General features: G+C 37.7%; 1 protein-coding gene and 1 pseudogene across 5 annotated transcripts; one reads left to right on the forward strand and one right to left on the reverse strand.

The window, feature by feature from the left end:
- Positions 1–711: 711 nt before the first annotated feature.
- Positions 712–4,684, forward strand: LOC126624145 (interactor of constitutive active ROPs 1-like). 5 transcript variants are annotated; one of them, XM_050293169.1, is made up of 4 exons: positions 712–1,109; positions 1,236–1,282; positions 2,876–2,931; positions 3,249–4,684. In XM_050293169.1, exons 3-4 carry the CDS (start codon positions 2,918–2,920, stop codon positions 4,384–4,386), a joined length of 1,152 nt encoding a protein of 383 aa, XP_050149126.1. In that variant the 5' UTR covers positions 712–1,109; positions 1,236–1,282; positions 2,876–2,917; the 3' UTR covers positions 4,387–4,684. The 5 variants fall into 5 exon arrangements, with proteins under 5 accessions (XP_050149126.1, XP_050149124.1, XP_050149123.1 ...); XM_050293167.1 differs by having other exon boundaries at positions 713–1,109; positions 2,869–2,931; XM_050293166.1 differs by lacking the exon at positions 1,236–1,282 and having other exon boundaries at positions 713–1,109; positions 2,869–2,931.
- A 4,904-nt stretch (positions 4,685–9,588) lies between these two features.
- On the reverse strand, positions 9,589–10,837 carry LOC126622801 (kinesin-like protein KIN-UB; annotated as a pseudogene).
- Between the last annotated feature and the right edge of the window lie 2,221 nt (positions 10,838–13,058).

Genomic DNA, 13,058 nt, shown 5'->3' on the forward strand with positions numbered 1-13,058 from the left:
CACTTCTTATACATTCTTGGTGTTTTTAATCATTGGATTAAACAAAGCTACATAAAATCAATGACAGAATTAATAAAAATGTGCAGAAGAAACTCCACTTTTGGTTTTGGATGTATTGTTTGGCATGAATGAAGAGTCGATGACAATGGAGGTGATTCCAAACTTGTCTATTTATTTGCATGCACTGCCTTTATAAACGCACGTATCGACGTATTGTCAAAATGCACATATATTGAGAAATTTTAAATGCACGCATTGTCGTTAAAGAAACAAGAAGAAAACGTTGAGAGATTTTGAAAAAAGTTTTGAACTTTGAACAAGTTCAAAGCAGACAAAAAGGAGACAAAAACGAGTAATGTTATTCATACTATATTTTTATAATATTTTAGATGGCATTGATGTAAATAGATACATCATTTGAAAAATTTCTAAAACCCAAGAAAAGAAAGGAGAAAGACTCCTTGTATATCACAATCATTATTTAATTAATTAATTTTTCTTAATTCTTAGTTTATTAAATAATAAACAATATTTAAAAATCTGATTAATTCAATTAATATGACTTTCCACATCAAATACTATCTAAAATGATAAGTATAAAAATATGGTATTCATTACTCGACAAAAAGACAAGATTGAAAGAGTAAGATCCATGCAAATGCAGAGTTGGATTTTCCCAAGATCCTCTACTTTCACATCGAATCATTATTATCGATAGTCGTTTCTTTGAAATTTACTCTTTTGTAATCTTCTTCTTCCACCCACCTTCTTGAAAAGCTGAATGCCACTGCCACTCTCTCACTCACCTTTAATTCAAACTTCAAACTTCAAAGTTCCGACCTCTCTCTCTCTCTCTAGACTGTCTTCTCTTCTGGGCTGAGTTTTTACCGCCTAGATTTTCATGTTTAAGAAAAAGCTGTCATCTTTTAACACCAAAACCCAACTTGTGGAGCTCAAGAAACCATCCTTTACCATTTTCTAGCAAATGGGTTATTATCTTTACTCCCTAATATTCAAAAGGCGAGGTCTTTGATGGAGTTCATCAGTTGAGATGCCACTCAGATCACTGACATTATTTACCTGGAATCTGCACTTCTAGAGTTTGCAATGTGAGAATTTTTTTCTTCCCATTTCTACCTATTATTTCCTCAATTTCTATGCTTTTGCATTTTTATAAGGTGGGGATTTGAAATCTTATTACTCACAATTTTCTTTCCCTTGGTTTATTGTTCAAGGATCTGAGTCTTGGCATTTGTTTTCTGTCTGACTTTGGAGGTGTGAGGTACACTTTCTTGGGACTTTAACTTCCATTTAGAATTCGAGACCCTCCAGAAAATGTAAAATTACAACTGAAAAAAGGAGTGTAGTTGGGTTAAAACATGCAGTGTCAGCATGTTTGAGATTCTGAAAATCCTTGATAGTTGGTTTGCTTCAATCTTATGTTGATGGATTGGAAATGTTTCACTCCATAGATCAATAATTAAGTCACCTCTTATAAAGTACATCAGGTTAGTGGTGCCAATTTGAAGGTTATACGATCACCCAATTATTGTTAAAAGTTTTAGAGAGGCGGATCAACGGGCCACTACTAATCACCTTCGACGCAAAGCCTACATTCTTCAACGACTATGACTCTAAGCAATACGAAATTAAGATCCGTTGTATTTTTTGTTTTGGTAAGATTTCCGATGTAGGGCTTTACATTCTTCAACGACTATGACTCTAAGCAATACGAAATTGGCTAGCCATGGTTGATTATTGCTTGACACAATCTTATAAAATGATAATCATCATAGACACATTCTTATAAAATTATAGAATGATCATCATAGCCATGGGTGAATGGTAGTATTAAGGATTGTAGCTGGGAGGTGTTCCCTACGGTGTGCAAGATACGGCAGCTGAAGGGAGCCTTCCACGCATGTGCCTGGTCTTGTATCCCAAGATCGGCAAACATTGCGGTGGACTTTGTTGCGTCGCACTTTGGCACGGAGATGTGCGACTTGGTTTGGGTCATCCGACCCCCATCTTCATTTGTGAGGGTCCTAAACAAAGACGGGTTACCTTGCCCACCTAGTTAGTTTTTTGTGGTTGTAATGGTCTGGCGTGGTTTTGATCCGTGCCTACCTACCTCCCTTACTTCCAGTTAATTAGCTTTGTATTTGCTTGCCCGGTGTGGCTTTCGTGTTTCTTCTGGCTTCAGCCCTGGCAATGAAATATTCCCCGGTTCTCCAAAAAAAAAAAAAAAAATATCCACTTTTCAGCCTTCCTGCACATCACATGAGCTTTGTCAGTGGAACAAAAGAAAAGTGAATGCAATTTTAGAGCCAAAAATGTCAAATGACGAGCGTGCCACTGCAATGTTTCAACCCCAAGAAATAGTTTCAGCTCATTAGGTTGAAAAACATGCCTGCACTTGATAATGTGGGGAAGAGGAACTTTTGAGAAAGCTTTTGCACTGTCCCAGAAGCATACTAGCTGAGATATGCAGGCCATGCGGAGCATGGGGTTTTGTAAAAGTGAAATTAAGCCTTGAATTATGTAACAACTCAAATGCATTGCGGTTTTTTTTTCTCTTTAGGAGACTAGGACCATTTGGTGTGTAAATCTGCATTCCCATTTACCTTCTGATGAGCACAGAGCACCCGAAAACGGAAACATGTCATGTGTTTTAGAACATCATTTTTCCAGATGGGTTCATCTGTGCTTAGCAGGGATATTTGATTGTAATCGCCCTAGTATATTTAGCATTGATATGCAAGAGGATGGAGTTTTTAGCCGATAGTACGACAGTATATGTCGAATATCATTCTTATATTACTCAGTTATGTGTTTTATTCTAACTACATTTTTTCTTATGATCACAAGTTAACAGAACACAGCCCTTCGTCTTCAGCGAATCTTCTAAGCGCAACAAATGCTGCGATCAAGGTTAGAGAATGCTCATTATCCGTAATGTGGGTTTGGCTTTTGTGTCCATGGGTGTTTATGTATATTCCTTAATCTTGCAGTAGATTTTTTTTTTTTCTTCTTAACCTTGCTGGTCCGAAGGTTATCATTTTTGAGTACATTGTGCAGCATAACTTGACAACAGAACCAATCAAGATCTTAAATGTGATCGGTATTTAGTGTCTTAAGAGGTTCTTTTCGGGATTTTGGAAAATTCTTGTCCCTGATAGATATGCAATTACATATGAAAATGGAATTAGTATCTGATGGAAAATTCTTGTCGGGATTTTGGGGAATAGGGGCTCTGAAATGGTTCAAAGGCCGTCTCCTCGAGGCTCACATCAGCTCAGGACATCAAGCTCTGATTCAGATCCACTCCATCATCGACCAATAACTGATCGAAGTCCAAAGCTAGGAGGGGATCGCCGTTCCCCAAGGGGTACACAATCTGATCCACTAAACCAAAAGAAGATTGGAACCCGCCTTGCTGATTTGGAATCCCAACTTGGGCAAGCACAAGAAGAGCTAAAGATACTGAAAGAGCAGTTGGCTTCAGCTGAGGCTGCAAAGAAAGAAGCACAAGAGAAACTGGAAAATAAAACTAAGAAACGAGTTGTGACTTCAGAGCCAGTGAAGATCCATGAAACGCATCCTCCTTTGGAAAATCAAGACTCTAACAAAACGGACAGTTGTTCCTCTGATGAAGTTCCAGATGACATCCAAAAGGAAACCGATGTTTATGAAGTCCCAGTAGAAAAAGTTACAGTTGAGCCAAAGGTTGAACCCAGTGAGACTGATCAGGTGGAAGAAGAAACCAAACCAGTTGATATATCAGATGAACCGCCATCAATTTTGGAAGCAGAGAAACTTTCCGCCTTACGTGACCTAGCTTTGAAGAATGATGAGATAAACATGCTAAGAGCTGAGTTGGAAGAGAAGGCAAAGCAGCTAGAAGTGTTTGGGGAAGAAAATCAGGGTTTAAAGAATCAGCTAAACGAAGCAGCATTAAATATTTTATCTGCCCAAGAAAAGGAAAAGGAAATGTCCTTGAAGTTAAGTCAGCTTGAGGAAGAGCTGGAAGCAAGTAAGGCAAATGCAGGTCAGTTGAATGCAACGCTGCAGGCAACAGAAGGAGCAAAGGAAGCGCTGGAAGCGGAAATAAAGAAGATGAGAGTGCAGACAGAGCAGTGGAGAAAGGCTGCAGATGCTGCTGCTGCAGTACTTGCCGGGGGTGTGGAGATGAATGGTAGGATTTCTGAGAGGTGTGGCTCCATGGATAAGCACTTTGGTGGAGTATTTGAGCCATCAGCTGGTGGCTACGCCGGCTTTGTGGGGTCACCTGCTGATGACTTGGACGATGGGTTCGGTAGTGGTAAAAGAAAGGGTTCCGGCATAAAAATGTTTGGTGACTTGTGGAAAAAGAAGGGCCAGAGATAAGAGTTCCTTTTTTTGTATCTCTCGCCCACACTCGCGCTGAACTTTGAAAATCTCTGTTTTTCCGTTGGTGTGTGATAGTAGCAAAACAGTTTCTTACTGTTTCAGACTCGGTAGGCAGCGCGTTTTGGATCCGCCGTCGTGGTACGCATGTTTTCCTAGTAATTTCAGTCGTGTATAATTGTTAAAACGATCTTGACATGTTTTATTTCAGTTTATGAGTAAGGCTTTGGTGTACCTTCTCTAATAATATTTTTGTGCTACCTTACCTTAATGCAATTTCCAACATTTCCTTGTGATACTTTCATCATTTTATTTCGTATACAACGACAAAAAGTACTTAAATTTTTTTTTTTTGGGTCAAAGTGCAACTTTTATTACGAACCAAACAAACAAACAATACAAGGTCCAAAACAGACACATGGACAAGCAAAAAGTGGGCCAAGACTAAACAAAGTACAACGGGCCAACCAACTGTTGCAACCCAAACACAAAGACAACTTTACGAACACTAGAAACATCCACTGCAACCATCCTCGTCGCAGCAACCAAAATCCGTCCAATTCCTCATCCCCAGCCGATTATCTCCTCTTCAAACGCAGCATCTTACCCCGATCTGCTACACGAGCACAGCCACAAGGAACAGATAGCCAGCAACAACACAACGGAAGCCGACTATCAGGATGAAGTCTGTGGAAACCCACGAACAACGCTGCCGCAAAAGGTAGATAAGCTGGAGAAGGTGGTGGTGTTAGAAACACCTGAGCCGGAAAAACCATTGGAGCTCTACACATGATCTCCATGATATTCATGGTTGAAAACCGGAATAAAGATGAACACATAAGAGGGGCACCAACTGGGTAAGAGGGATAGAATAAATCTGGGTTGAAAGCAAGGGAAGAAAGCAGTAGAAACAAAAAATAGAAAAGGTCGTAGCCAGTGCACAAGGCTCTCGCTTTACGCAGGGTCTAGGAGAGGTGAATGTCGGTTAGCCTTACCCCCATTTTATGGAGAGGCTAGAAACAAAAAGCAGAGGAAAGGAAAAAATAAGGGAGGAAATGGCGACCGACCCCAGCTATGGCTAGGGTTGGCGCCACCGAATTTTCGTGATTTGTGAAGACTCACACCAGAAGGTGAGAAAGACTCAGACGGAGAGAAAACTCTCACACAGAGAGAGAAAAAGTTTTATCGAACTCTTAAAAAAGTACTTAATCTTTGCTAATTAACAAACTACCTATTTTGAATATAAGCGATATTCTATGCTAATCTACTAGGACAATCCTTCACTTATCACTAATTAACTACCTACTATCTACCTATGCGTTGAAGTTCTCATTATGAACTATATAATAAGGATAATGCTAGGGTCGATTAATTTTTTAGATCAAATTTACAAATCATGTGATTTGTCACCAATAAAAAATAAATACATTTAATCCGATTATCAACAATCACTTCATATGTTTTACAAAATATGCATGTGATCTCACGTTGCACTAACTTTTGCGAGTCACAAACCCTTGTGCGATCATCACGAACTGCTCATAGTCTTATATCAAAGTGTAATTTGTGGCACGCAAGAACTACAATTTATGATTGTGATGAGATATAAATTTTTATAATAAAAAACTTGTCCTATAACCATTATGGTTTTTCTTATATACACGCGTTCTATAGGTTTTTTTAGGTTATTTTTGCAATTGTATTTGTCAAAGAAATATTGCATATATTAAGCAAATGTTAGAATTTGTTGTTTCACTTGCTATTTTTGTTTATGTTTTGACGTTGCACACTGTAGCATTTATACATTGCAGCAACTGTTAGGTTTTGCATACTTGATAGATTGAAGCGGCACCAAAACTTAAGGTGGATATTTCTCTATGTAGCCAACCCCGACAACCCCATGAGATTTAAGATGTATAAGGAAATCTCGAGCTCTTGTTTGTACTTGCATATTTCTCACCAAGCATAGTAGGGTTAGGGTTACATAATAAAGTTGGCAGCCTCCACACACCCCTTTATGTGGAATACCTAATTGGGTTTTTTTTCCGTGTTCTAAATTATTTGATTATTGATTAAGTAATCGACCAACTAAATTAATAACACTTGGTGGATTTTTAGTGGAAAAAATATCAACCAATGCAATTTTCTTGATTTCTAAATTAAATGATCTAAGAGTACATGTCACTTAGTATTACGATCCAATAATATTCATTTTCACTTGTAAGTGCGAAGTTTTAAGTTCGAATCTCATATATGACAAATCCGTTCCAATTCTTTCTCTTCTGTTTTTTGGGTCAAACAAAGCTAATTTCATTAAAAAAGAAGATTACAACGGCATAAAATGGAAATGGGAAGGTTTGATGAAGGGTAGTAGGTGTAGGTCTTTCCAGCCGCATTCATTTATGCAATGGAACTCCAAAACTTGAAGAACTGGCTGTACCTTATTACCTTGGTGCCGAATGAATCCTCTTACTATGATGTAGTGTAGACCCATTAGTTGCACCCTTTAACAAGGTTATTACCAAGCCAGTGGTGAATCGTTTGAGGCCTTTGATGAAGAAGTTAATCAGCCTCCGCCAGGTAGGTAGATAAGTGAAGATATTCTTATTTAGAAAAGTCTACAAACAATCCAAAACAACCCAAACATAAAGAAATACAAGACCAGGCCAAGTAACAGAGCACATAACAGCCATAAGGGAAAGAAACCCTAGATCTGAACAAAGGGACCAGATGTCTCCACCCAAACAGTCACACTATCGTCGCGAAGCCGCCACTGTCAGAAAGAAGAACCAACGAACCATATTGACGAACATAAAATAGGGGTGGCATACCATATAGAATAATAAGATTACAAGCAACAATCTCACTAAAGTGATTCAACTCTCACTAAGGTGGCTATGCTCCTCTCATGGATTCACTCAAGAGGATTTCTCTCTCAGTTCGTTGGGGTTTTTCTCTCTCAATTCTCATAAGTAAGACACTACGTATTTTCTTCCAAACTCACTAAGTTTGGATACACCTAAGATTGGTTTTCAAAGCAATGTACAACATGCCCGTTTGTTAAGCATTTGGCTTTGATGGCATACATGTAAATTTCAGAACAATTGAATGGTAAGTCAAAGTTGTCCTCTTTACATCCTACCGCCTCATGCTAGTGAATGCATGTTTCTTTGGTGGCTTTAAAAAAAAGTATCGTTAGAGGGATTACATTTTTAAATTAAATTTTGTGAATTAAATTATATGTTTGTTGATAATTAAATTATTATTTAAAAAATAATTAACGTACTTATTTTTTATTGATGAAATTTCATTTGATTTGAAAATTGAATTTAAAATTCTGTACTACCTAACATTATTCTTTTGAAAAACGTGCACCACGCTTATGTTATAGCCCTCCACTGCATTATACTGTCACCAACTTTTTTCTTCATTTTCAATTATTGCTGCTATATCGGATCCAAACGACATGCCCATGTTGCTTCAGATATCAGAAGTATTGCCTTTTATTGACCAATCTGTCGGATTGCTAGGAATCCTTTGACTAATCTCTTGCCTCCGGATGAAATTTATATGCAAACGAAAATTCATAAGCTTACGGTTGTCAGAAAAAGAGAGAGAATGTTGAGAATGGATTTAATATTGATGGAATAATAAGTCTTGCATGAATTTAAGTAAATTATGTTATTTTCTATTGCTAATTGATTTTATGGTAGAATCTCAATATTATCTATGGTATCAAAACATGTTGTCTCGCGTGTGAATTCCAACGGCCACAAGTGCTCCACATCACTTGATTTGTATTGTTTATGTGTTAGGCTTGAAAGTTCGACACACATGATAAGATGTATTGGAAATGAATTTCACATTGATAAAAGAAAGTAAATAAATTGAGTTACTTCCCATATTAGCAAATAATTAAATCTCAACTTTTTTTTCATAAAACTGTTACCACATAAAACGTGTTGAATTTGTTGATTGTTATTTAAGCAAGTTCAGTCCTACTATTTTTAATTGTAAACAAAAACAAACGCTAAGAAAAATAAAAAGAAGCCGGGGTTGCAAAGATATATAGGAGTGGATGGGTGCATGCTGCTGAATAATATAGAAAATTGTGTTGCGTCGTCACCAAGCGTTCCTACTTCCTCCAAAACCAGCTTAAAAGCAAAGTTTATGTATCTTAGCAGTGAAATAGGTGAAGTTAAAAAAACTTGTTGCACAAATGGTTAAAAGAATGTTTTTTGCACACTAGTATAAAAAACAGTTTGCGCGACGCAGTTACCTTCGTCGTGCAAAGTCAAAAAACGTTGCCTGAAAATTAGCCCAATGAAACCTTCGTCGCGTGTCAACCATCACGCCAAGGCAGTGAAAGCAGGATTTGCGCGACGAAGAAGTAACCTACGTCGCATAAAGGTGTTTTGCGCGACGGAGGGACTTGCGTCGCGCAAAAACACTTTGTGCAACGCAGGTTACTTCTTCGTTGCGCAAACTCTCTTCTTTTTTTTGACAAAAATATTTTTTATTTAATTTTTAATAAATATTGTAATTAAATTCTAAACAATAATTAATAAACCAATAAAAAATATTTAATTATAAAATATATGAAAATGTACATACAAGATGTTCGAACATAAAAAAAAACTACAAGTAGTCTTCTAGGCTTGATGCATTAGGATATTGGGTATCGGCTGGGCGAAGTGGCTGTGAGGTCGAAGGTGGAGCAAAATCAGGTGCTGACATCGGAATTTGAAGGCTGAACATCTGTAAGGCCCATAAGATCATACTCATCTTATAGTCATGTGCCGATAACTGGGTTGCAATCTCGGCTTCCCGTGCTGCTGCTTAGGCCTCCCAGACTCAATTTTTGACCAAGCCTATACAGAAGCATCACGAATTTGGGTGCGCCTCTCTCATTGAATGGAGAGGGAATAAGATATATTCATAGCAGCCCATCACACTGCTTGCTAATCAGTAGTCTATCTGTAACCGTCGCATTTCAGCACGGAAAGTCGGGCTTCAATTCAAAGTCCGATGAGCAAGACTCCTTATGTCCTCTCGTGAACAACCTTGGGAAATTCTAACTAGCTCCCAGAGGGCACCTCCACTAATCATGTCCTTCGCATTCACCTTTGTGATATAAATACCCAATGTATATAAGTAGAAAGTCTAAGACATCAAATGTCATCTAGGATCAGACAAATTCAGCTACCAGTGACAGAGTGCAAGCTCAATGTGGCACCGGATTGGTGCAGCCTTGTCATTAGCATTTTGTACAATCCATGGAAGTGCACCATCTTCTATCAAGAAAGATCTTCCATTCTTTATCCCTATAGTAGGTCAGCATATTAACATTACACCAAAAACGTAAAAATCTTAAATCGGACATTCCACCATAACACTGAGGGAACTATTGCCGAGGGACCTATTCATGGAATATTTCTGACAGAGGCTCTTGCCTTGCTTACATGCTCGTGATTCACATTTTGCAAAGTTAGCAATTCTACGTGCCACTTGGGAAAGAACATCAGGATGCCCGCACCTCACAATTCCTAGCAACGCCTTAATACCACCTTCAGACCTTAGCTTCATTTGTAGCTTATCTGAGGATATTAACAAAATAATAACAAAGCAGGATTTAAATACTCAAATTTAGGGGGAAAATGCAGAGCAAACATAGACATAATGAAGAACAAACAACATAAAACCCTTCCTCTGAAGCATAGAATTGGAAAATGGACATGTTTCCAGGGACTAGTGTAAAAAAGTTTGAATTGTATATAATAAACCCGGGAACTAAATAGAAAAGAAGAGTCTTCTTCAAAGATTTTAAAAGGACTTACTACAGATAATTATACATATTTTCTTTTAAGACCATCAGAGAAAAGAAATGAATAACCAAAAAAAGGCAAAGGCTCTAATAATAAAACAAGTACAGAAAAGACAACGCAGTATACCATTGCAACATAAATTAGCAATAGCTCCAGCAACCATGCGTAGGGTTTGAGCATCATCAGCTTCAGCGGCTGTCGTTGCTAACAAACTAATCCCACCTTCCTACATTATAATTTCTTGATTGGCTTCTGCAAATCCAGAGAGGAAGTAACGTAAAAAACCAATATTTTGAAAGTCAAACAGATGCTTCTCAACCCAAAAGTAATAACATTCAAACTACAGAAAAAGCCCTTGCGCTCTAAGAAAGAAGAATAGATCATTGAGCACTCACCATTCATTGCAAGATTCGCAATGGCACCAGCTGCCACACTTCGAACGGTTTCGTCCTCAAGGCTTCTAAGAAGCATCGGCAAGGAAGTAAGACCACCAGCTTCAACTATCCTTTTCTGATTTGCCTCTGCTTTTCACATACAAGTGCACAACAATTCTCTGAAAGTTAAAACTTCAAAAAACAAAGAAAAAAAAGGTATACAGAGTATACAACTGCAACTTCAATTTAAGAGTCGTGTACTACTTCTGCATAAATCAAATATTAATCTTTGTATACAGAGTATACAAATGTAACTTCAACTTAGGAGTTGTGTTCTAGAACTGAATAAATCATATATTGATCTCTGTCCAATGCTAACCACTTATTTTCATGGTTAACAGACCTGTTAAAGGTGGGCACTTTTTCTTCTCCGGAGGTGGTTTGAAATCCAACGGCGTCGAGGCTCAAGCATCTTATCTGCAAAGTCTGAAAAGAGAAAACCTAAAGTGGAAAATGGAATTAAGAAGAAAAACATAACAAGCTAACAAGACCATCCTAACAGACTAATAATCTGAACCACAATAGTTTACCGCTCAGCCCTTGAAAACGTATAATTTACTCACAACCAATGCTTGGGAGAACTTCATGCTTAAAAGTACAATTTTGAAATAATTTATTTGAAAATTATAATGAATTAACTTTTATCTAATGAGAAGCAAAAGAGGCTGGACTAGTTTGTTGCCAAAAAAGTCATCCTTGTGGCCTCAATTCCATTTATGAGTTGGTGAATGGAGTTCAGTAGTTAAACATTTATTTCTTTTTCACACTTTGTAGAAGTTCTGACAAAATCTAGTTTTTGGTAACTATCAGCAGTTTATGTTGAGATAAATATTGTCTCTCAATCAAAGCCATTAAAATATTCAGAAATAGCTCTTCTAAACCAAAAAAATGCAAAAACCTTACTCATCAGTTGAGAACCATAAACAAGACTACAAGTGATATATCAGAGATTAAGCATGTTACGAACCTGTGGTATTACTTTGTCCAATGTTTCTAGTTTGAGTTGTTAGTCCAAGTGAAAATCTCCAAAATTCGATTTAACACTAAAACCCCCAATTTCTAATTTAATTTTTCAAATTGAATCTAATTACAATACCAAAATCTTCAAATTAAGGCATCAAAGCCTGATACTGACCTTAGAAAGAAGAAAAATAAAGAATTAAGAAAAGATAGATACCTAGCTGGGTGCAGTCTGGAGGAAGGAAGGATGATGATGAGGCTGGCTGGCTGGGTGCAGTCGGGAGGAAGGTTACCTGAGACAGAGTGAGAGAGAGGGCGAGATGAGCGAGAAGGAAGAGATGAGATCATGAGAGAAACCGAGTGAGAGAGAAAGAGAGGGAAGAGAGACCGGTAAAATTTGGGAAAATTTTAAAAAACGCCTATTCTCTTTTTACAATTGCACGGCTAAAATTTTAACAAATTGCGCAAAGCAAGTACACATTATGACATCGCGCAAAGTGTTTTTGCGCAACGACCCTATCCTGGTGTCACGCAAGTTATATTTTAAAAAAAAAATTATTGTAAAATTTACTGAAAATGTGATTTTATTCCCTTCAAATTCAATTAAAAGCTACAATAATATATTTTTCTAATAAAAACTCGATCCGAACTACAATAATAAATTTAAAGCTACTTAATGAATATACATACCATTCAATTTCTTAAGTGTTATACGTACAAAATAAATAAATTTAAAGCTATTTAATAAATATATATACCATTGAACTTTATGGGATACGCATTCTACGAAACTATTTCAACGATCTAATCGTCAAACTTGTTTATATATACTTCAAGATGGCATACGTCAAAAATTGCTAAAAACAAACGTTCAGAGATCAAGTAATGAGACAAAAAATTTCAACTGTTATAAACGAAAAATCACTAGTTAACGGTGGTTTTAACTATGATGTAACATCCCACATCGCCCAAGGGAGTGGATCCTATATGCCTTATATGTACTTGCCCACCTCCTATAGCACAAGACCTTTTGGGAGCTCACTGGCTTCGGGTTCCATTGAAACTCCGAAATTAAACGAGTTCGCGCGTGAGCAATCCCATGATGGGTGACCTATTGGGAAGTTCTTGTGTGAGTTCCCATAAATAAAACCGTGAGGGCATGGTTGGGGTCCAAAGCGAACAATATCGTGCTACGACGGAGTCGAGCTTAGGATGTGGTGGGGGCCCGGGTCGAGATGTGACAATTTAGTATCAGAGCCACTTTGTCATTCGGTGCGAGTGTGCCGACGAGGACGTCGGCCCCCTAAGGGGGGTGGATTGTAACATCCCACATTGCCCAGGAGAGTGGATCATCTATGCCTTATATGTACATGCCCACCTCCTATAGTACGAGGCATTTTGGGAGCTTATTGGCTTCGGGTTCCATCGGAACTCCGAAGTTAAGCGAGTTTGC

Source organism: Malus sylvestris, chromosome 5, assembly GCF_916048215.2.
Source record: "Malus sylvestris chromosome 5, drMalSylv7.2, whole genome shotgun sequence".
Taxonomy (NCBI): domain Eukaryota; kingdom Viridiplantae; phylum Streptophyta; class Magnoliopsida; order Rosales; family Rosaceae; genus Malus; species Malus sylvestris.